The 25326-nt window shown below is 42.7% G+C and overlaps 1 protein-coding gene across 1 annotated transcript; it reads right to left on the reverse strand.

Moving 5' to 3' along the window:
• Positions 1-5998: 5998 nt before the first annotated feature.
• On the reverse strand, positions 5999-17902 carry KIF23 (kinesin family member 23; the record flags this gene model as incomplete). The annotated part of the gene is made up of 16 exons (XM_082004900.1): positions 17628-17902; positions 16839-17009; positions 15273-15385; positions 15017-15138; positions 14350-14452; positions 13954-14033; positions 13744-13863; positions 13053-13212; positions 12354-12515; positions 11963-12120; positions 11409-11582; positions 10488-10667; positions 9825-10130; positions 6542-6624; positions 6188-6269; positions 5999-6073 (listed from the first exon to the last, which is right to left on the reverse strand). The coding sequence occupies exons 1-16, from the start codon at positions 17810-17812 to the stop codon at positions 5999-6001; spliced, it is 2274 nt and encodes a 757-aa protein (XP_081861026.1). The 5' UTR covers positions 17813-17902.
• Between the last annotated feature and the right edge of the window lie 7424 nt (positions 17903-25326).

Genomic DNA, 25326 nt, shown 5'->3' on the forward strand with positions numbered 1-25326 from the left:
GGCAGTGCTGGCAGCAGACTTCAGCCTGTTGTGGTAGGAATTTGTTACCTCCAGAGGTAAACATGAATTCAGTATCCCTGACAAACGCTGGCTTGATAAGAAACTAAAGGACAAGGAAGATGACAGATTCTTCTGACACCAGGCTTGCTCACGAAGCCGGGCGTCCGCTGCTCATCAGCTGCCTTCCAGAGAGAAGCAGCTGACTGGACGTGCTGAAATTCTGCAGGCTTCCAGCTACACGAACCAGAAATCACAGAAATGAGCCTCAGAACGAAGGCACTGACGAGCTGTTTTCACCAGGGGCTACAAGCCTTTGCAAAACAGCGTGATGCGTCGTGCTGGAGCATGGCAGGATCCTGCTGGCTGACAGGAGAACCGGCAGAAACAAGGACCTGCAATGAACCCTGTTTAAATGAAGACAAGCACTAATCACAGAAATTATCCTGCCTTTAGTTACTTTGTTCCTGTGTATAACTGAGCTCTCCTCAGCAACAGGTTCAAGCACCCCAACAGGGAGGCGCACGGGCAGCTGTCTCTTCCCAGCACAGAGTAAACGGATGCCGAGGAAACATTCCCGCTGCTCACAGCGAGATGCCAAGATGCTCTTGGGTTTAGAGCCTCTGCTCTATAAATTGCTCTAGCCCAATAAATTGCTCTATTATTGGGCAATAACAAATTCAGGGCTAAGCCCCCCAAAAGCTTGCCCACTAGAAACGTGAACTTTCAGCTATTCCAAAGCTCTTCCTTACCTGCGCTGGGGAAACGTTAGCTGCAATCAGTGCAAAGCTCAAGGGAAAAATACAGGAAAGTATACATGCACTGCAAAGAAAAAAAGCTGAATTTCCAGAGATTAAAATTTTTCCCAAAAGCCCACTTGCTTCAAAGAGGTTTTTCCATCCTCACTGACAGCAGCCTGGTGGGAGCTGGCTCTGGCCAACATCAAGCAGGCAGCCTCGTTCGGCTATTTCACAGAGGAGCGTTGGTACAGGCAACCCTCCTACTGCGTGCTGCTGTTTGTGTTAACGCTTCCCACTGAATGTCAATGGAGACTAAAGAACGAACGACAAGTACACAAAGATACCCACAATAAATGCCAGCCCTTGTTAGCCGAGTAAATAGTGTGCTTAGCCGAGTCTTAGAGGAATCTTTGCAGAGTAAACACTGCCAGTACTATGCGCGAGAGTAAATATGTGAAGAAGACGCAAAGACATTAAGAACGACTTCAGAGGAATGCGACTGAGCTGCACTGAATGCGGCTCTGCTGATGGAAAAGCGTTGCTAGATCCGGGCCAGGAAACAGAGCTTGATGTGCACGCTGAGCTCCTCCTGCCATTGCTGCTGCAAGAGTCCCCGTGTCTTCTCCTCCCCGCAAGCTAACAGGCTTTTATCCCCTCCCAAAGAGCCCACGTCCCCAGCCAAGTTCTCTTTCTTTCCACACGTGAACACGAGGCACCTCACAAAGCTCATTCTCACTCATTAGGTTTCAGTCGTTAAAGTTATCTATGCCACCCATCACAGGAGGTAGCAATAGCATGTGAATGATTAAAGATGTAACTGAGATAGGAGGGAGGTGCAGTATGCTTGTGTTGGCTGCCCAGGAGCGATGACTAGTCAAGACTTCACGCCAGCAGCGCAGCCCAGCCTTCACCCACCCTTACGTTCTGCTCAGAGGCACAAGGCAGCACAGTTAGCTCAGCGACAGACCTCAAGGGCAATTGAGGCACATGAAGAACAAGTCACAGGCCTGAGACAACTTGTTACCATGCTGCCACCTTCCTCACAGCACCGGCAAGGACAGATATCCTCCTTAGCAAGGTCTTACATTTGCGTTTTTGATTAACCTTTAGAATTGGACAAGGTGGCTGCAGCAACTATTTGCTTTGCGCTTAACAGCTTTCTCATTCAAAACAAGAAATTTCTGAGCGAAGCTTTTGCAAAACATTATGCATCGAAATACAGAACTTGGCAAGGACTGGGAAATGAACACTTTGGCCACGCATCCTTTGCCACCAGTGATATAAAAACTAGCGTTTTGAGAGCCAATTCAGAATGCCTTTTACATCGCTTTTGAAGCGATCCAAGTGAAGCCATATCCTGTAGCTAAATATTTTCCTTTACAAAGTTCTGAATATCAGTTTCTAAAGCTCCCTCCCAGGCTTCCCAGTAACACTTCCAATATGACTATGCTGGTGACAGGATGATTGAATCCAAATCAAAGAGATAATGCATTTGACAGCTTGCTCATCATGAATAGTAGATTAATTATTTTAGTGTATGCAAAGGAGTTAATTTAAATGCCAGAAATAGGAGCACAGGCCTTATTTAAGTTTCTTTCATGATTTCTGTTGGCTGCCCTTCCTATCCGTCCCCCCGCAGGGCAGCAGGAGGGGATGGGTGGCAGCGGGGAACTCGCTGCATAGGTTAGCGGTACCCCAAGACTCCACAGCAGCGTGGAAGGGAGGAATTCCCTGCCCCACAGCCAGGGCAAAGCCTTCCTCCCCGCAGGGCAGAGGAAGAGGGCCCCAGCCCAGCCCCTGACGGTAACTTCACTCCACCTAGTGGCATTAGCTCACCGTGCAGCTGCAGCCGTCCTGCTTCCCACCGCTCCAGCCCGCACAGCGTGGGCTTGCCCCCTTGAGCTCAAGTTCACAGAAGGCTCTCAAACCAGCCACGCGTTTTTTCAGGCTGGTTCTTCCCCTCGTTGGTTTTTTTTTTTTCCTTCTGTTTGCCACTTATGAACTATATTCTAAGACATTGCATTTAAGTAATCAGTCAGGCAGTAAATAAAAGCAAAACCATACTTCAGCCAGCATCCTGAATGCACATTGAACAAATGCACGCCTGCCACACAGCGCTCGCTCCCCACTCGTAGCTTTTTGAACCAGGACTTCTTGTTTCCCAGGCCAAGGCAGAAAGCCTCTCAAACCACTAAGCAGCACTGCCTGCTCGAGACAACAGAATAATAATATTCTGCCTCGGGCTTCCTCAGATCAAGCCTGCTCTTAGCTAGATGAACACCAAGACCACCACAGAGGACAGTGTTAGGGCTAGCCATTACCACTGCTGTACAGCCTTCTGCTCCAGCTGGGGAGCTAAGAGACCTGTGGAAAAGATGGCATTTCTTTAGAATATAAGCCTTTTCATGGACCACCTGAAAATAACTTTGTTTATACCAGCTATCAACAGGCACTCATATTGATCACTTTTTTCCTTAAAAAAAAAAATCCCATAGGCTTTATAAAAAAGTTTTTCAACCTACTTAAGAAAAAGCTTTTGTTATAATGCTGGAAAAAGCTCAAAGCTTCAATATCTTAATGAGGCAGTCACTCAAAATGGAACCAATTGCCCGCAAATTGCTTTTGCGGGCACAAAGATAAGCTTGTCCAAAACGTATCTTGGGATCCAAGCAGATTCCTTGGCTTAAGCTTCAGAAGCATCCCAAAAGGGGCATTCATTCACAGCCCTTTGCAAGAGTCAAGATGCTGTGACGCTTACCTTCGTTTCTGCAGCTTACCATACCCCTAAAGTAACAAGAACATGGTTTATAAGAGCCGTTGAATAAAAGTATTTATTTTAACATGTTTGCAGAGCCACACATACAAAGTTCTCGCCATATCTGTGAGCAAAGTACCCTTTTACACCATATCTACATATGTAAAACATTTAATTATTTACTTGCACTACAAAATAAAGTCACCATTACTCATCACATCGGTATTCTTGCTCCGTTACTATGAAGGTTTGAAGATTGAAATTGTTTTCACAAGCTGATTTGCATATTAAATAATCAAAGGAATTCTTCCAAGAAAAAAAAATCCATATTACCAAGCTGTTGCTAGTTATAATAAAATATGAAATGGCATAGAAACACTCTTAAAGTGCGTTACTGCATCTAAATAAATAGCAGCATTTATGCCTCTTCAAAACAGAGGACCTGACAAGGAAGGAAGTGACCAGAAGAGAAGTATTTTGCACTGTAAAAAGAAAAAGCTGAAAAATATGCAAGGCAAAAGCCTTGTGTCATTAGTCTATAAAGATACAGCTTCATAAGAAGGGCTTCATACATACAAGGCAGAAAGTGTTCTTCAGAAATCCAGAGGACACAATGGCAGAACGCCTCTACATCTATTGAAAATATACACACCCACACATATGCTTCTTTGGGATCACAAGAAATATCTCCCACTTAACCATTGCCTAACACAGGCCATTTTAAAAATAGAAGCCTGTAGTGATAACAAAGCAGTTTTTGTCAAGTTTATCACTGGCAGCAGATATTACATCAGTCTGATAAAAATCAAGAGGATTCCAACGCAGTAGTACATTAAGTTCATGGCTTTCTTCGCCTAAAAAAAGAGAAGAGAAAAGCCACAAATAACTTTCAGATTTTACACAGCAGCAGCTTTCCTTAACAACAGTCAAAAGCCCCTTTACCTATTCGCTGTGTGCATAAGTCTTACATATGTCCTATGCCAGGAAATGTTACCATTAACACAAGAAAACTGGAGCTTATTTATCAGGAAACAGTTGGATTTTGCTTTCTTTTTTAAACAGCCATGAACTTAAACCAAAGTTTAGTTTACTTTATTTAGTAAAGTTTACTTTAGTTTAGTAAAGTTTACTTTAAATAAACTTTTAGTAAACTTTATTATTTAGTAAACTTTATTTAGTTTAGTTTATTAAGTTTAAATAAATACAAGCTCCAACTCAATGCACAGGCAAACCAAAGGATTTACTACAATATTACAAGGCTGCAAGTAGCAGTAGCCGCCTTGAGCAGGTCCCAGTTTCTAGTAAGAGATGCAATAAAGTGTATGAAAGGCACATATTTGTCACCTTATCTGAAAGAGGAGTTACTGATTTCAGATGCTCTCCAAAATACTCTTCCACTATAGTTCTAAACTTTTTGGATTCCAAATGCAGTAAGTTTAGTTGATTTTGGCTTCATAGAAACCTCTTCACCTCTCCAGCCCTTTCTCCTGCCTGTAAACATACAAGTCTTGCAAAACTGCAGATTTCCTTCCCCTGAGCTGAAGTGAATTCCACAGCACCGCCAGCACCTACCTGCAAGAGGCCAAATCTCAATATTGAATTCTGTTCTGCAACACCTAGTTTAACAAAACTGTCTTATCTGAAGCATATCTTGTCAGTGGAGTGTTTTGTTAGGTGTGGGGGCTGAAGTGTTGGGCACTAGCCTTACAAACTGCTGGATCATTTGGTCTTTTTGCTAGAAATCAGGACTTCTGAATTGGTGAACTTGCATTTATGTGTGCAATGGCCACTGATCCCACCACGTCAAAGGACAGTAAGACAGCCCTGAAGAATTCAGACTGCCATCTGCACATTTAAAAAAGAGGAAAGTGTCTTCTAGCATGACTGGAGCTCATGCTTCCTTGGCAGGTGCCTTGACAATCACCCAGCAGGCAGCCACTGGAATATGAGCTACGTTCAATTATGCTGTTAGGTACGTCCCACAGTTGCCTCAGTTTCCTCCTCCCTAAGCCATACTGAAATGAATACTAAGATATTTGTGACCTTATCTAATTTAAATTTATTTAAAGATATAAACAATTAATATATTTTAATACATCAGCATCTGATAAAGGCTATGGGGGCAGAAGAGGGCTAGAGCTTAGTACTTTGTCACTGCCATCCCTAAGCCTGTGCCACTCTGGACCTGCCAGGCATCCTACAGTTCCCAGCTTTTTACAGTCAAGATGGTGCAAGATCAAACTTGACATTCTGCTCACTGCACTGAATGCCAGAGTTTTACCCAGAAGACAAGTTAATAATTCTGCTTAGAGTCTCCTACAGATCTATCCTGTCACCAGTTTCCAACACTGAATAAGCCTGCTTATCTTACAGGATTAAGGAGGTATGCACCCTAAACCTAACGGGGGAAGGGGCAGCAAGGTCAAGAAGGGGAAGAAAAAAGTTCTCACTTCAGATGTTACCAGGAGAAAGAATGCGATACCCCAGCTGCAAAGGAGAGCTGCACTTACTTGGGCTGAGCGTGATGCTGATATCCAGGTCCAAGAGCTGATCCTGCCCTCATCTCCACCGCCACAGAACACTGAGAAGACAGAAAATCAGTCCCTACTGCTAACTCCCCACCCAGCTATCAGTATTGCCCTACATTCTCATCCAAATAAGCGCAAGATGACCCCCTCTTTCCTTTTTAGCTTACTCTGGTTTCTACATCTGTCCATTCAGAGTCTGCAGCATCCTCAGGTGGGTCAGGATTGGAAGGGGATGATCTTCGCTTTCGACTGAGAGGAGCATATGAAAAAAAAAAGTTACAAGTGTTACCTATTTTGGCATATTCTCATACACAAGAGAATACATTTTATACTTTCTAAATAAATACTTTGCTCTCAGAAGCAGACCAGCCTTAAAAGCAGCTACAGTATCTATAAGCCTCTCCAAGTTTCTTTATTTCAAGTTAGATGCAACAAGTTCTGTTCAATCACTTGGCCATGTGCACTACTGGAGTTACATATCTCCAGCAGTGTCAGAACCTAAAACTAAGATGACAACTCACCCAGTTGGAGATTCTTGCTTCAGAGTCTCTATCTCTGTGAACTGCACAGCCTGTCCACCACCTCTGGTTTTGAAAACATCACCCTGGAAACCAAAAGCAGTTACCAGGGTACAGTCACTAGGTCAGTACGATAGCTACCGCACCGGTTTTCACATGAAAGCTTACACACTTACAACCGTCATTTCCTCGCAGGTTAGTAGCCAGCAAGCATATGTGCCCAAATACACTCTCCCCCATTATATATCTTCTCTTATTATACACAGGACAATAAAGAGTAACCACCACCTACCCTGATGATCATGCAAGGTACCCATAGAGCAGTCACTACGATGCCAAAGATTTCTGTATGATAACAACAACTAAGCAATACTACAGAAATCATGTCACAGGCTTAATAGTTCCATTCCACAGCATGGAACAACAGGTATGTTGTTTCTAAAAGCAAAGCCTTGCATAGCTGACATCACTGGAACCTACAAGGTTACCTTACAGGAGAGAGGGCCCTTTTAGAACTCAAAGAAAAAAAGGCAATATTGGAAGGCTATAGGGAAAATGAACCAAGTTTCTTGCTGCAAATTACAAAGAACTCTCAATTTGCCTTAGGTGAGTACAGTCAGCGTTTTGAGACGCAAACATTGCAAGCATTCAAAGCTGAGGCTGTCTCACCAATTTGTTTGTCAGTTGACTACTAGAAATTCTGTCCTGAAGCATTTGAGCATCCATCACTGCAGCAAGCTTACTCATACCACTAGTGGAAATCAAATAACACCACTCCAACAAGACTGACTCCACAAGATTAACTGCAGCCACAATTCTAAAACTTTCACTACAAATGGATTATTGCCTTTTTACATTTTACTAGAGGAAAAAACCAAACTTAATTCCTTTCAAGGAAAATGGTGACCAAGATAAACAAGCTTGTAATAGTTTATATGAAGTAATGACAAAGTCCAAGTATTTTCAGACTCTAAAATCTCCCTTGAATCCAACTGCACAAAACTTTCAAATCAAATCTCTTCGCAGATCAAGTCAAACGTACCCTGTTGCAAGCCAGTAAGCACATAGCACAAATACATTGCCAGAAGTAGGTTTTGACAGGGTTATCACAAGTTTATGAAGACGACGTTTGTTTTACCTTAATTAGTTTTGTTTCAATCTCCCCATCAGAGGCTAGCTCCTGGTGCGTCAGCATATACTTGTCACACTTAGCTAGTGCCTTTTCACTTGCAGCCGCTACTGTGATGGCATGAGGGACATGCGGCTGCATGACCGTTTCAGTGGGCAGATTAGAAGGTGGCTTATGATCTACCCATCTCTCCCCAGCTGAGCGTGACCGTCTGTGTCTGAGGCGAACTGGAGGTGCATTCTGATCAGAGTGGAAGAGAATCAGAAGAAATCAGCACACAGTAAATCTCTCGGAAGCTATCATTAGCAGAAGTGAACTTTGCAGGTCTGGTTAAGATGTGTTTGTATGAAGATCAAAGCTTCATTCCTAAAGTGCTTTCAGAGTCCATCCTGAAAGGCACCATTACCAAGAGTATTGCATAAAATTACTAATGGATTATTTCTGTGCCAATTCCTAGTTTTTGTAAATTTTAGTTAAGTTACTTAATCTGTTGCATTCCATACCTAGTAGTTTCCTCAAGGAGGACATCTTTATGTTTGTTAATGCTCCTCGCGAGTTTCCAAATCAAAAGGGATTGCTACAAACATATTAACCAACCAGAAAGAGAAATTTATGTTTCCACGGATCAAAATGTATTTTTGAGGTAGCAAAGCAAGCAGACCAAGTATGGATTTCCAACATCTCTAAAGGATGCAAGACCTCATATCACTTCTGTGTAAACAGAGCAGAGGAAGCTGTCCAGTGCTATCGCTTCTCAACTCAGCTGTTGGAAACCCATAAGAGGCGGTGATTGAAGTTCATGTTCATAAAATAAAAATGTATGAACATAGTTGTCAGTTGCTCAGGGAAATCAGAAAAAAAATCTGGAAACTTGTTTAAAAACCTGTGTGTCTTCAAGATCTTTGAATGGGCTTTTGAAAGAGTATTTGCAGATCCTCTGGTCCATTTACATACTAATTTCAGAGACCTCTGAATCATGGTGAGGTTACATAACTCAAACCTATGAATGCAAACTGGATCCACTGTGTTTTCAGGTGATGAGCATCAATTAGGATTTCTTTGACCATTAGACATGAGATTGGCTGCAGCCTTTACAGATAAACCTCTTACAAGTCTAATGCAGCTGTTAAAAATCAAATGTATAAAGTTTCAGCAAAAATCTTCCATTCAAAGAAAAACAATGAAGAATTTCAATACTTCCGCCCTCCTTTTAGTGGGCAACTACTTATTTCTATTGATGACTTTCTGAAAAAATTCTGCCAAGGTGCCTTAGAAGTTATGTTCTAAGGAGAGGACACGCTAGTACTGGTCACATTTTACTGTGGCAGAGACCACATCCCTTAATCTGCTGGCAGTGGTTTGTGTATTAGTTAATTGGAATAGCATTTGCTTAAAAGCGTGTCCCTTACTTCAGAGCACCAGCAAGTGACAGAAATTTTGAAAACACTATCGAAAATGAATCATACCATGATAAAGCTTTCCTCCTCTTGAGAAGCTCTCTCAAGAGGCTGGGGTTGTACAATTCTCTTTGATTTACCTGAGCCACTGTGACAGTGCTATAATGTGATAGAGTCACCACCAATACAAGCATTTGCACGCATCAGTTTAATGAAAAAAAAGTCTCCCACCTGTAAGCAAAGCCCCCAGTTTTAATGCAGATGTGAAAATTAGGGAAGAGTATTCTAAGAGAGTTAAAGTTAACAGTCACACAAGTGAGATGTTTGGCCAAGCACTATTTCCAGTAGACATTTGCAGATATGGCTCATAAGGCCACCTTTTAAGCTGCCCAAACAGACTATGGTAAATTGCAGGCTGCAAGATAGATTTGAGGAGACAGACACAAGTTAAAACACAAGGACATTCATAGCTAGAGATAAGGTCTAGCTAGTTCAGAGTTCCTTAGAAAAGCTTTATGCACTAGCAAGAAACACACGCTGCTTTTAAGAAGGAGTTTTTAAACATCGAAGTTAAGAAGTCAAACAGAATGAGCAGTGAGTGAGACTCAACTATGAAACAGTACTGTCCTACGAGAAGTACATTTAGGGGAAAAAACTCCAACCTGTATTAGGTGTGCTCAATCTAAGAGAGCAGTTGTAATGAGCTTTTGAGCCAGACTAAGCAACACTACATTCAGCTTTTGACAGGAGCAGCACTAACCCTGCAGCATTGATCCTCTTCTATTTCTAGCTCATCTCTACGCCTGGGAACCTCAATGACTCCAGTCCAGCACATCCCTCGCCTTCTGTCTGAGGTGTTATTGCCTCTACTTTGTTCTGGTTCTTGTTGTCTACTCCTTGCATTAGCAGTGCCAGTGGTATGCTTGTGCGAAGGGGTTTTCTGCTCCCATTCCATAACACAGGATGCCACAGAAATGCTGCTACAAGAATTAGAACGTCTGTGCACCTGCGGGTTGCTCACGAGCCGCTGGCTGTTAGGGACCTGAGTAATAAAGTTACTAGAAGGCTAGAGAGAATGGGAAAGAAGTTAGTGAACATACAGAACTCTCAACTTACAAGGCAATAAAACAAAGCATACTGACGATGTGCAGGGTGCCAATTCAGCTATTCAAGCTTAGTTTTGGACACGTATTGCATTGCAGTGACAGCATTAAGAATCAGGTACTGTTCCAATACTAGCAGCATTAGAAGGTAGGAGCACAAATAAAGAGCACTGATAAATACAACAGGAGATGAGGAATTCAAAGCAAGTTTTCTGTGCTTGGGAACTATTTCCTAGCCACTAAAGAGACGTGGCCTCCACTTTAGTTTATTCTTATAAACACTTTTCCCTATATCAAGAAGAGTTTCAAAGGCAACTTACAGGTACCGGTGAAGGAGACACTGATCTCTGAACGGGCTTCTCTCGGTCTCTCTCCCGTGAAGGCCTCTCTGGCTTTTCATTTTTTGGTTCAGTAACAATGGCCTTCAGTTGCTTCAGTTTTTCATCTTTGACCCAAAGTTTATTCTGCATTTCCAGCTGCTTTGCAGCTACACGACGCTCCTACAAAAAGACATGTGAGGAAAAGCATGATGTACCTTACACAAAAGCACAAGTAATTGTGCTGAAAGTTCAAAGGGAATTGCATATTCCACATGGAATTAAGAACTTCCCCACTGAGATACAAGCTATTGGAAATGATGACATAACAAGCTAAAGAAAGACTTTCCAGATAATAAGACAGTACCATGTTTAATGCCATAATCATTTTGCTTCCTAAATTATGATGAACGAGAGCATGTCTAACTACAGTTCTATCGATGATGCTGAAGTAGTAAAGAGTCCAGCAGTAGCAAAAGTTAATCCCTCAAACTTCCTTTCCTTATTGCTTGTCAACCGCATAGCTGAGCAAGAGTCTACACGAGGATAAAGGGGAAACCTTGACATTAGGCTTCTACTGACAACCAACAGAATCACTCCTTAGTTAGGGTGCCAGAAACCCAAGAGAACAAATTCAAGATATTGAAATGAAGTGACACTGCTTAAAAGAACTGCTCCAACTGCATCAAAAGCCCTTGAGGAATTTATTAACTTTTACAAATGTGGTATGAGACCAGTTCAAAATGTCTGTTCAAGTCCATAATTAAAAGCCAAACACAACCCCATTAGTAATGCTGCTACTACATAAAAAAAAAAAAAAAAAAAATCACAAAAACAAGCCACCCAGTTCCTCCCAGCATTGATCCCAGTTCCTCCCAGCATTGATCCATTACACATTTCTAATAGATATGGCAGTGTACTTACACACTCCTTCTCCCATTTCATGGTTGTTTCTGCCACCATGCCTTGCAATCGTGCCTCCAACCTACGCTTGTCAGAAGCCTGACGTTGCAGTTTCTGGCTCTTGCTTTCTAGTTCTTGCTGAAGATTACGTTTGTCTTCTTCATAAATTGTCGCAGTTTTCTCCAAAATCTCAATCTGGAGGAAGAGAGGACAGACTTGGCTATGCTTCTCAGAAGTGCAACCATCTAAGCCCAGAATTGCTAGTTATATTTAACTGTTAACATATACTAGAATATACTAGCTCTTGTACAAATATAGCCAGATAAATAGGCTACATTCCGAAAAGTTTCAGAGATTTTACAACTTTCTTATGAGTTGAGGTGCTTCTTAATACTTTAAGATGGGTAACTTATAAGAAAGCCAAAAAGCTAAGTGTTCAGTAAAGTTCCCCACAAAATTCTTTTAATCTTGTTTCTAATATCCATCTTGCAAGCAACTTCTGATGTCAAGAAGCTTGCCAAACAATACATAGAAAATGCATTTTGCACTTAGCTTTAGACAATGAAAAAACTGACCTTGTATTCCAAAGTTTTAATTTTCTTCTCCAGGCGTTCTAGCTCCATTTTCTGTCCTGCTATTGTTTTCTCTTTTTCAGACAGTTTTCCCTGAATATAGTTTTCCTTGGATACAACACTGGAGTCAAATTCTTGCAGCATTGTTTTAAATGCAAGCACTGCAAGAGAATCAATGTATTTTATCTTTTCACCATATCTCCATAATATCAAGAGCAGTTGTTTTCCCTCCTACCAATTTAATGCTACCAGCTATTTCATTACCTCAAAAAATGTTTTTAAAGATCAATTTAGACAAGACACTTATTTCACGTTAGTACAGAAGAGATCCCTTGAGTAGTAAGTAATAAGGGCGCCAAAAATCTAGCTCCACACTTGATGTTCACATCCTTACCGTTTTTGGCAAACTCCTCCGACAACATTTGTCGTAGTTTATGGCGTTTTTCCAGGACTTCAATAAGCTTTGGAAGTGCTTGATCATCATTAACATCCAATAGCTCACATGAAGGCAATGGAGGAAAGTTCTGCAAAAACATTTCTGAAACAGATTGCTCTTCTGTTTCTGTAAGATTTAAAGCCAAGAAAGTCTGTCAGCAAGCTAAGAACAGAAAAATTCCATGTGAAAATGCACAGCCACAGATCATTCATTCCACAGTATCATGAAGCAGACAGAACTTAGAATAATTAATGAGAACTAGAAGGTAACAATGTTGAGAAAAGATTAAATGTGACATTCTTGATTCATCACTTTATTAATACCTCCAGGCAACACTTGATTTCTAAAGTGGGCCCTAAGCAGACAACCAACAAAGTATCATCCTCGGCACAATTTCCTTTCAGGAGCCACAATAATGGGACCATGAATTCAACTCATCACCAATAACAAAGAATTACTTTGAGAGTTACACAGTAACTGGGTTTATACTACAAGTAGCACTGCAGTATGACAAGAGCAGTACTTATTGCAGAGAAGGTTCACAACTGACAGTTAAGTTCCTTTTGCCCTTTCAAGGCTCAAGTAACTTGTTTTAAAATAGCCTTCAACTTCTAGCAGAAAAAACCTGCTGTAATCAGCTAGCATTCTAGTGCTTACCTCCATTTATTGGGCCACCCCGCAACTCCAGTTTCCGTGAGAGCTCCTCTCTGAAGGCCTGATTCCTAAAGCGCCGTCCTGGCGTTAAGCCACAGAGTGGTCTATCAACAGGTCTTGCAACTTCGACTTCCTGGGTCATTTCTGCAAAGCGCATGACTTGCTACAACAGAAAAAAAGCAAGCTTAATAACAAAACTAACCAGAAGCAGTCCAATGTAAGTTTGAAAGTGGAATTTTTAGGTCAATAAAAGCATTAGAGGAGACATTATCAAGCTATAATCTCCAGTAGTTCCCAGCTAGATAGCTTGAGATGCTGAAGCAGAGCATCCAGAAACTTTTCCAGTAACACTCCCCAACCTCAGCCCCCAAGGACCCATGAAACCGACTGTGCAAATAGCTCAAGTTTTTCCAAGTACTGTCATAGGAGGAATTAAGCACTCAAATACAGTGGAGTATTTGGACTTCTGTAAACAAGAGAAACTTCCCCTATTTTACAAGCAAGTAGCAGTTGTTATTTTTAAAAGGAAAAATAAGACTTGGAGGGCACATTTGCCTTATAGTACTACATTCGATTACTAGCATCCAAGCAACAAAAAAATCGTTCCTGTCACCTACTACACAAGTACAGTAATTCAGTGATAAACATGAAAAAAGCATAGGAAGGAATGAGATGAGATCCGTAACGAAGTTACCAAGCTCTCCTCGTAGTCCTCAGCTTTAGGATTAACGCACACAATCATACGCACTTTTCCTTCACCATCAAAATAGTTCTTGAAGAGATGAGTCAGCTTGGAATCTCTGTACGGAACCATCTTAAAATAAAGTACATGAAAGATCTAGTAAGCTTTCATTACACGAGACCTTCATCAAATCAAAATATAATTAGACAATGGGTTGCATACCTTATTTGTTCCATACATCTGGTTTTCCCGAAGAATTTCAATACATGTTCTTAGTGTCATTAGTGACTGATTAATATTACCTGGGAAAAAAAAAAAAAATCCGTAAGCAGCCATTTGGATCATGTTCCCAAATTATTTAGCAGTTTACTTAAGAATAAATTGCCTGGACTTAAGTTATATTTGTTACAGATAACTGCTCCAATCCACCGGGAGCATCAGAATAAGTGCTACTAAACTTCCAGTTTCCAAACTGGAGGATTTAAGGTCATCAAATTAGACAACTGAACATCGTAACAGAACACTTAAATTCTTCCTATGATGTCTTTACTAGGAGACAAGACTAATGAGCATATATCAGCACATAAAATTACCAGAGTCTCTAAAGGGGGTACATACCTGCTTCTCGCAACCTGTTCCCTTCAGCTTTTGTTCTATTAGTTCTTTCGCTTCCAGCCAGATCCACTAAAGATAGCTGGCTTAAAGTGATCTGTTCTTTCTCCTGTTACAGAAAACAAATTATGTTAGGCTAATGATTAGCTCTATATTCCTTCTAACGGGGTGGGAGGGAACACTGCACGCCCCCAAACCTAAACCAGCACGCACACTTAAAAAGAATGCATTGTGCCTTTAAATAAAGACTGAGGATGTTTTTACAGCCCTTAATGCAAAAAGCTGTGCACCACTAGCTTTTTTTTTTTTGTGTGAATAAGTTTAGCAGATCCCTTCTGTCTTGGGCCACAAGATAGATATAACAACTGCACTCATTCAAAGACTCCAGCTCCTAAGTTTTTGCTCAAAAGAAGCAGAGGTAAAGAACAAAGGAATAAGCAGCTTTGCCCTCCATTTTAATGCTCTACTTTCATTACAAAAGGGAGACTAGTTCTGTCAAAGACTAAAAATTTAGTAATTTTTTATTTTCTTCAAAATGGAATTGCTTATGAGCAAGATGCATGTGCCGGCGACACGGCAACTGTTTCGGTAGGCCATGCTGCAAGGTTCACCCCCTTTTCTAACCTACATACAATTGCACAGTTCTCCTTTTATAGCCTGCCCCAGAATTCACCTGCAGCACATTGTCTCCGTCTGCATCCAGGGGTGCCTGAGCCAACTTTATTATAAAAACACTGTGAGAGCGACTAGATTCTCGATTCAGCTGAGTGTTTGCAATTCGCCTCTTCTTTTGACCTGTTTAGAAGAAGAACAAAAACAATCCCTCCAAAACCCAGTTTTATTTAACAGACTTGCCACCTGGCAAAGCCAATTCTGTTTTCAGCATGGTAGTGGAAAAGATTACACATCTGTCCTGAATTAAGACTTACCTCTCCAAAACACTTCAAAGGCTTCTTCTGTAGTTTTCACCTCGACTTCTGTGCATCCTGTGACATACATGTTGTGATTCTGGTCCTCACGAAGTATTTTGGATTGTGGAGGTCTTAAGGAGAGGGAGGAAACAAAACAAAAACAAACACAAAAATTGAGTGGATTTTTATACGCAACAATACATTGTGTCATGCAAATTTTCTTTTAAGTACAAAATTCAGACTGAATGTCAATTATCCATACAGCAGATGGAAGAGGAAGTACGAGTACACGGACACACATTCAGCCAAGATTAGTTACACTTCAGCTACTGCTTTAATTTAGAAGCTACATTCCAGTAAGCAATTCTTACTGGAAATCATGGGTTTGGATGGCAGCTATTGTTTTTCTACATGCATACGCTCACATAGAAGCAAGATGGCTTCAACAGCGTTCTATATGCACTAGTAAAGCAAGAAGAGATAGGGGGTCAGTCTGAATTTATTTTCTGCTTCTACTAAAAGAAAGTTTCACTTCTCAATATTGGGAATAATATGCTTATGCACATACATAAAGTCACCATTTCGCACAGGAGTGTTGCAATTGTTCCACCTACCAAAAAAACAGGGTTAAAAAAATTTTAAGTCATTCAGCTTGTGTCTAAAATTTTTTTTATATATAACTTTATACATAACACTGTAGCTTCCATAGATAAAAAATAATCCAAGATGCTTTATAGGCTGATTTTTGGACCTAAGCACAATACTAAACCAAATAATTGTATTCTTCTTTAAAAAGCATTCACAAACATTGAAACCCTTCGCAAATCAGTACCCTGGAGACAGCTCTTGATAATTCAGAGCAATGGCTTGTTTTGCTCTAGTTAATCTTTGTAAATCAGCCAACTCTTTAATTAACACATGTACTGATGGATATGTGTAGGGTTTTCTTTAATGGGCTTAGAATTTAAAAGATATATTCCAAGTTTAATTTGCAGGCTGTTTTTCTGAAGGTCTCAAGTTTTACTGATTTTAGAAATCAGCCAAGTACACACCTTTCCAAAAAATACACAGAATTTCATTTATGAGACTATTCATTTTTGTTTCTATGGAAATGATTGGCATCAAGTGAAATAATATGCAAACTTGCATTAACTGTAAAGCAACAACAAAAAATAGCAACTTTCGCCCAATACACTGTTTCCAGGGAAAAAGCATCAGCTATGGAATGGCTTAGTCTTCAAGATGCAGTCACCTGCTAGCAACAATACTCACAGAATAGCATGAATAGACTTAGAATCTCAGTGGGATATACCACACTCCCTAATAAATTAAATATTTGCTTATTCATCTCCCATTACAATAACAAAGGGAACATCAAGTCTTAGGAGCAACAGAACAACCATCAGTACTTGGAACACTTAAATATGACTGTATGGACTCCTTGGCCATCCCCTTTCTCACGTGATTTTTTTAAGTGATTCCCATGAATTGAGCCAAACTTGTCAAGACTACCGCTGCAAAGACATACTGTAGTTCCCACAAAAGTGTAACTGAAGCAGGAGTACCGGTTTTCCTAAAACTCACTTTGGTTTTATAGGCTCAAAGGGAGCTTCCTCCAAGAGGTCATAAATGTAGTTGTTGTAGATCTCAATATAGGAGACAAAGACACTGTAGACATTATCTTCATCAACTTCTTCCACTTTGCAGTGATCTTGAACACTGATCATATCAGCAAATTCTGGATCTATTTGTCGCCTGTTGAAACACACAATAAGTGATTGTAGCGGAGCATCCACAGCCAGCTAACGTGTCAGACAGTGACTATACAATTAAAAAGCAAGTCTACTGACAGATAGCATAATCTGAGTATGGAAGTGCTCACGCCAGCAACTAAACACAACACATCCAGTCACATTACATTTAAAAAAAGCACTCGGAAAAGTTTAAGTAGATAAACTTTCATCTGACACCGCTGTACTCAGCTGCGGTAAGAAATGCCTTGCAGAATTCCTGGATAGTCAGCATTTCTATCCCCCATTCAGCAACCTCACTATTGTGCAAAATACCCCAAAGTTTAACTTCGCAGTGGTCCTGCTCAGCGAAGTCACACATTTTACTCACAGGTTAACAGGTACCAAAAAAAAAAAAAAAAAGAAAAAAAAAAGAGACTTAGGTTGCCTGATTCTAAGTTTTCTAATCTAAATATTTAATTATGCAATTGCTCAAACCACGTGAAATATACTGACTTTGCATTAATATCTTTCTTCCATTTGTCAAGGGAAGGATAAAGATACCAAGGTAAGTTAAAACAACAACAACAGAGTAACATTTATATTAACTAAATTCATTCTGCATGTTACAATAGTTACTTACTTGCCAGATGGAGTTTTTGGAACAGGCATGGCATCTCTTTTCTGGCGCTCTAGTAGAGCGTCTACTTCACACTGAACATCCACACCATTCTTGTCATCAAGCTTAAAAACCTGAGCAGTGAGTATAGTATGTTTAGACAATATAATGACAAGCCCTGTAGAAGATAAGGCGTTGTCCAGCAACATAAGTTATTTGATCAAGCTGTCTGGCAATGAACAAATACCACGTCCCTCACTAACGCTTTATCTGCTGGCTAATGCCAAGTAGATCTGACAGAAAACAGATATTTCCAAGATAACAATATTTCATAAAAGCTCCCAAGCTAGCATGCTACCAAGGAAAAGACTTCCAATATTATTTCAAATATACATAGATATCAAAACTCCAGAGATGTTTGACCACATGAAAAGCTTCACACCATCTCCTATATTACTTTAGAATATGGTTTCACATGGCTTTTGTATCTTGCGGCTGGATTTCATTCTACAACTCAGAAAGCTTCCCCTTTCAGTTTTAAAAAAGTTAATTAAAGAATGAGCAACAATGATAAGGATAGACAGACCATACATCTTCATGAAACGTCTGTCCTAGCTACTACACCTGCCTCCTTGGCCCTGCTCTTCAAATCTCAAGAGGGTGGGAACTTTTCGGTTGGTTTTCTTTTTTAACAATTCCAGTCACATGACTAGACAAGATATGAACACTTGGAACAGAACCTTTTTTCCTGGGGTTTTTAGGCTGTTACAAGCGACAGCGCAGAAAATTCAGTGCAAAACTACTCACAAATCGCTTGGCCTGGAATGGTCCTATGCTGTTGAAGATCATATCCAAACAGCGTGGGAGAAGTCCTCCATCACCAGGAGATCCTGTCATGGTATGTGTTTTCCCGCTGCCTGTCACACCATATGTAAAAAGCAGACCTAGGAGGGACAGGAAAGTTACATAACCATGCTTGCTGTCTCAAAAGAAAGTTGTTACAATGACACGGCCTGTCTTTCTTGGGTCAAATGTATTTGGAAAAAACTATGACTCTTCTTGAACAGTTAATAGGAAACTATTCCAGCCCATCAAAAGCCACTGTCATCACTAATGTTTGCATCTCTCATTGATAGCTGCTTCAACTACAATTGACAGTACCTAACATCCTCTCTGGGGAGAGTGCATCTGGAAGCCAAAATGGCAGGAAGCCACTAAGTCCCAGGTGTAGAGGCCTGACTTTCTGTTACTGAGTAGTCTGATATAAGCAGATACTGCAAGGACCAACACCGTGATATCAAACCATGGCCAGGAGATCAAGCCCTACAAACTGATTTATTTCTGTAGTCATTCTTTAGGTGGATCAGTCATCCTTTTCTGTAGTAGAAAAGCTTCTCCAGTTAATGGTGTACAAAAAAGACTAGACACTGGCACAAGTAACATGCACACCATAACAAAGGTAAGTAGATTTAGAAGTAATGAAAGGCAAGAAGAGCTTCCAAAGATATTGTATAGGGGAGCTATTATCATTGCAAACAAGGTATACGTGTTTTTACCCAGACAAGCTAAGAAACCTTGAGGCATATGAAATCATAGCAATATAAGAAAGTGTGTGGTAAACATACAGAAAAGTGGTAAAGAACAAGTACTTGCTTACCATTTTTCCCACGAATGAGATCTTCCACTAGAGGTTTAGCCACCACATCAAAGAGCTCCTTCTGAACAACGAGGGTGCCAAACACTTCTTTAAACGAATACTGTGTCTGGAGGAAAGAAGATACAACATCCTAAACCTTAAGTTTCCCTGTCCAGAAGTCTGCTGCTTCAAAATGCTTCATTGTTTCATACCTCAGAACAGCTTTCCATCAGCTTACCTGAATGATAAGAATCCTACTTTAGGATCATACCAGTGTTTGAACATGGTCAGTTGCTCCAATGTAACTATTCTAAGAACAAGATGTGCGTAATGAAGAACAGCAACTGTCTCATTTTCACAGAGCTGAAGTCCAGAAATAACCAGAATCATCACAAAGCCTGACCTCCCAGCAACTAGCGAAGCTCACAATTTACAGCTTCAAGCTCAAGTTTCTATTTGAGTGCCAACCATCATCTACACAAGCACTGAGCACAGGAACAGCCACAATGGCTGAAGTCGAGTTGTTCTAGGATTTAATCATTTTGTTTTAAGCTTGTGTCTTTTTTTTTTCCAGTCTAGCCTCACTTTCCAGTCACAGGTTTTTTAATATGCTTTTTTTTTTTGATGAAACTGGTAATTTTTAAATCAAAACACCTACTTATGTAAATATTTGAAATTTTTTTTTTTTAGCAAAGGTTTGTTTATCAAACTTTTAATTAGTCTTTGCCTATTTAATTTAAGCCTTTGAAGATCACTTCGTATATTCCTTTAAGAATTGCCCATACTGAAATCAGAAACAAAGTATTCTACATCCCAACTAACATTCATTTTCTTTTCTTCTTAGAAACACCATGACCTTGTCTCATTTTGATTTACAGCACTGTGTTGGGAACCTGCAGTTAACTGCTTCACTACCAAAACATATTCGGTGCTACAATACTCTGGCTCCTTATTCTGCATGCATGACTTAAACCCTCCTTTTCTAGAAAACATTTGTATTGATCAGATAACAATACGAACCGCTCTGTGACCTGCTACCTACTTTTTCACACTTCATGACAGTTCACCAGTTTGTATACATAACCTAGAGCTTTGCGCTTCCCCCCCCCCTTCTATAAATAGGGAAACATTGCTTTTTGCCCGCGTTTGGGATACATCAGTCGTTAATTCATTTGTGTCTGGTTTAGCTTAGACCTGGTTACTTTCCATTACATGAATGAGTCCTGCGAGCAGTCTAAATATTTGCCAGCTTTGCTTTTGCTTCTTTTACCTCCCTCCTCTACCCTGCAGAAGTGGTGTTTTCATATACAGAGAACATATTTGACGGCTAAGGAAATTCTGCCTTTGCACTGTAGGTAGTTTTCCGGTTTTGAAAACTCCCTTTTCTTAAAAGCACCACCTACACAAGCGCTGCTGATTTGCTCATTGCAGGAAACCCCACAAGCCAGCGGACAACATCGACAGTAGCGGAAAGGATGCCCAATTCCAGGCTGGAGAGCAGCCCCTTCGTGCACAGCTCCAAGGGGGAGGGCACACGCACGGATCTCCCCGCCGACCCCCAGGCCGTTACCTCCCGGTACTCCCCGTTGCGGAATATCCTGTATCCGTCGGGGGGGTGGATCTGCACCGTGGTCTCGTTGATCACCTCGATGCAGCACTCCTGGTCCGAGCGGCTGAGCGGCCGCACCCTGCAGTACACCTGGGGAAAGGGGACACACACCCGGTCCGTCGTCCCTCAGAGCAGCCCCGAAGGGCGGCAGCAGCCCGAGCCCCCGGGGGTCCCCTCCCCGGCGGGGGGCACGGGCCCTCGCTTCGGCCGGGCCCGGCGGCCCTGCGCTCACCCCCACGGGATCCTTCAGGCTGGGGTTGGACGGTTTCTTCAGCGCCGGCCTCCGCGGCGTCTTGGCCCTACTGGGAGAAAGAGGGAGACGTGAGGGCGGGCCAGGCCGGGCCGGGCCCCGCGGCCGGGTAGGGGGATACTTACGCTGCCTTCATGTCGCTGGGGGCCGCGGCGGGCGGGGCTGAGTGTCGCGATCGAGGCGGACGCTGCTGCCCGGGCTCCGCGCTGCCTTGCCACCGGCGGCCCGCGCGCTCGCTGTGATTCAAATCTAACCAATCAGCGAGCGCGACCCCGCGAGCGTCACCGCGCAGCGCGCGGCTACGTACAAGCGACGCCGTCCGTCCACTCACACGCGCACCCCGCCCCCCTCAGGGCGTGGCCGCAAGCGTTGCCATGGCGATGTCAACGGGGACGGCCCGGAGCGCGGGCGCCCCCTGCTGGGCCCGGCGGACCCGGCACCGCGGGCCCAAGGCCCAGAGGGAGGGGCCAGGAGCCCCGGGCCTCGCTGCGGCCTGTGGCGAGCGCCGGGGCCGCGCCGGGTGTGCTCCCGCCTGGGTGGGCCCAGAGCTGGGCCTGGAGGACGGCGCTAGGCCCTGCCTCAGGGAAATGGCTGAAGCCGCCATACCGAGGGCGCTGGGTGCCCCACAGGCGGAGGGAAGCCGCCCCTCCGCACCCCGCCTTCCCACCCCAGGGCCGCTTCTCCCCCAGCCAGCTCGCCATAGGCTCGAGCAGGGATGGAGAGCAAGATGTCAGTTGGACTTGATGATCTTAGAGGTCTTTTCCAACCTTAATGATTCTATGGTTCGATGTTGTGGCAGCTCAAGGCCCGGGCTTCAGGCTAGGCCATGGGAGCGTTTCCCTGGAAGGCTGCCTGGGCTGTGTCTTGTCTTGTATTTGCCTGTTTATCTGCTTAGTGTAAATAAAGGTTAGGGCTTGGGAAGAGAGGTACAATCCAGCAAGTTCCCTGTAGCTGGGCTGCTACCTGCCTGGAGGTAAATTAGTTAATTCCTAGCCTGTAGGAAATGTTTAATGGTGGAAAACAAAGCCTAAAATGTGAAGTTAAGACACACATAAAACGCCTGGCCAAACAAGTCCTTTGAAAGACCTACTTCCTGACCAGGAAATGAACTTCTAATTCAAATGGGGAAACGGGGGTAAAGGATGAGGTAACTTGGGGTTTAACCCTGGTTAGCAGCTCTGAAGGCCTCCAGTAGCTTGAGAGCTTGAGCTCAGTCTCGCTTAAAACACTGACTCGAGTCAATTCTTATTTTAGTGCAATTTAACTACGTTGCTAGTTTCCCCCTTAAGGGGGAAAAAAAAAAGAAAAAAATGAAATGCAAAGAAGTCCTGACAAGTTGTCTTGTCTTTTTTACTGTGACCACTCTCAGAACAAGCCACTGTCTTGGCCCAACCTTCACTTCTTAAACAGTGTGTTAAAATGCATTCAAACAGACGAGTTTCTTAATGTTCTCATAACACACATCAAAGGTACAAACGGTCAAAATTGAACTGACCTGCCCAGGAGCAGAACCATAGCCCTGCGTGCAATCCCAGCGTCGTGGAGCGCCTTGTGAGCCACGACCCTCCTCACCTTGCACCCTAAAACTGGTAAGATGGGGCTGGCACCCTAAAAAACAGGCTGAATTCCCAAAGCCCTGGGAACTAACAGATAAAAGCACTTGGAGCTGCACTTCTCCCAGCAAAAACTCCTCCTCTCGCTTCTCGTCGATCCCGGTCTGCTCAGGACTTAATAAATTAAACCCAGCATATTGATATTCACCTAGAAAATGGTACACGCAGGATGGATGAGAGCACAATTTAGTATCATCACAGGAGGAAGAGGCGTTAACAAACAAGCTAACGATTCGCAGGCCAGAGCCAACAGACTGGTGCCTCTGCCGCATGGATGCGGCTGGCTGCCTCGCCCGGGGAGTTGCTCCAGAAGATCGTCCTAACTCCCACTGCAACCACATTCATACTGTCATTCCAGCTTATTTAAATCCACGTTGTACATTATACTCTCCTGGGAAAAGAGATGTGTGTTTTGGATTAAGTGTTATTCAGGAATATTCAGATTCACCTTTTACCTTAACCCAAAGGAACTTTAGATAGACCTAAAAATCGGCTGTATCTGCATGGTTCATCAGCGCAGTAAAATCTCCGTGCCTGAAGAGCAGATGAGCGATGTTCTCTGGGATTTGGTCACAAAGGTAATAGTTTTGTTTGGGATTTGCTCTGGACTGTGCGCAGACACACAACGAAACAGCATGTTCCAACAAATAAATATCCTGTATTATTTACATGTAACAATTTGACACAGAGTTTTTTTCTTTATGTGAATAGAATTCAGTACACTGAGTAGCTTTCTGAAGGCCTGTCTCCAACTGAGCAAGAAATCTGGCTGGCCTGTGCTGCTTCAAGATCAAACATTCACTCGTTTAGTATGTGAAGTATGCGCCAGACAAAGGGTCCATGCAAAGCGCTGCAGGATCCAGAGGGATTATGGTAATGTAGAATATGGTGTTATATTTTTTAATGTAGTTTTCCTATGAATAATTTCACCTGAAGAGGACAAAAGGACTTGCCAAATTCAAAAGTTAAACAACAAAGAAAAAAGTTATAATGATTCATGTAAATTTTACAGACTCTTAAATCATGTCTTGCACACAGAGCCAGATTCCTTTCCAGTCACGTGAGTACACAAGGTAAATAAGCTTTGCAATTATCAGCAATTATCTCTGAAGTGATTCATTTTCACAGACGGTATTTTTATGAAACTATACAAATCAGGTTAGCATATATCAGTGCAACAGTTATATTAGTTTTCTTTTTTAATGAAATAAAACTGTTGAATAAACAATTATGTTCCAGTGCTTATAAATATTAATATAAATCTTGGTCAGCTTTCAAAAGAAAGCTATTTTTCAAAAGACTTATTTGTCCCATAATATATTTAACGAGCCGTTGTATTGTCACTCAAAAGTGCATCAATTATACCTTGATAGAGGTAATTATACACAAAACAAATTATACACCCGTACGATTATCAAAAAGCTTGATAATATTCCCTAGCAGTAATCTCTGCATCACATGTTCCTGTACCTCCTGCGCAGCGTTAGGCAAACCCGACGTGGCGACCTCCGGCGCTGGAGCCGCCAGCCGAGCGCTCCCCGCGGGCTGCCTCCCGCTCGCCCCGCACCAGGCTGAGCCCTCCAGGCTCCCTCCAGAGCTCTCTGCCTGTCAAATCCAGACGCAGCAGCAAAGGAAAGCAAGGAGCAACAGCCATTGCTGGGTGAGCAGAGGTCTGACCCTGGAAATGCTTTAAAATTACAGGTTTTGACCCCCCCATGCGTTACCAGCTGAGCTGCTGTAACTCCTGCCTTTCATCTGACAATGCTCCTGTCTCCACACTGTACAGGCTCCCGCTTCGTGCTCAGCTGATGTTTTATTCTCCCCAGGCACCCCCATCCTATCCACTCATGAAAAGAAAAATATCCTTCTATGCGGGTGGGACCAGCAACTAGAGAGCCTCAGGGGTCATGGCTCTGCCATCAGTCACACCCCTCAGACCACGGGTCCGTCTAGCCCAGTGTCACCCGGGAGAGGATGCCTCGACGTGGCAGTCATGAATTTCTCATCCATCTCCCTCAACAAGGTGTCCAACACCTTTTCTGAATAGCACGGCTCCACACCTGTGTGAAACGCTCGGCACAAAACGGTGCTTGTAAGGAAGTCCACGTCGTCACCTCGTGGGTACAGGCATTTCTTCCTCCGTTTACCTTTGATGCCACAAATGAGGTTAGAGAAGGAGCCCAGCTGTGAGTACAGGACGGAGGTGGCCGGTGCAAGGAGCGGGGGACGGTGCCTGCCGTGCTCTGCACTTGGGGCTGTGTCAGCCACCGGGCAGTCGCGTCGCCCACGCAGGTGGGAACTCAGCTCTCCCATGGGAATTAATTTCCCAGGACTTACCTATGCACCGGAACTGGACCCAAAAAAAAGCTATTCTGGAGGAAAGTCCCATGGAGAGTTCTTCTAGAATAACTCTTTCCGGGTGATGATTAAAAATAGCTGAATTTAAGATGTAGGCAAACTCTAGTCTCTCTCAGTCCTGCATGGGTCAGGCACTTGGGTTTAGTGTAAGGCTGTAGAACACGGACATCTGAAGTTTTAATCCCTTAAATAATGCCACTTTCAAGATGAAGACCTTAGTTAGGGAGCCTCTGAGCGAGCCTTTGCTCATGCCTTTG

Source organism: Phaethon aethereus (assembly GCF_964289735.1).
Source record: "Phaethon aethereus genome assembly, chromosome: 12".
Classification (NCBI taxonomy): domain Eukaryota; kingdom Metazoa; phylum Chordata; class Aves; order Phaethontiformes; family Phaethontidae; genus Phaethon; species Phaethon aethereus.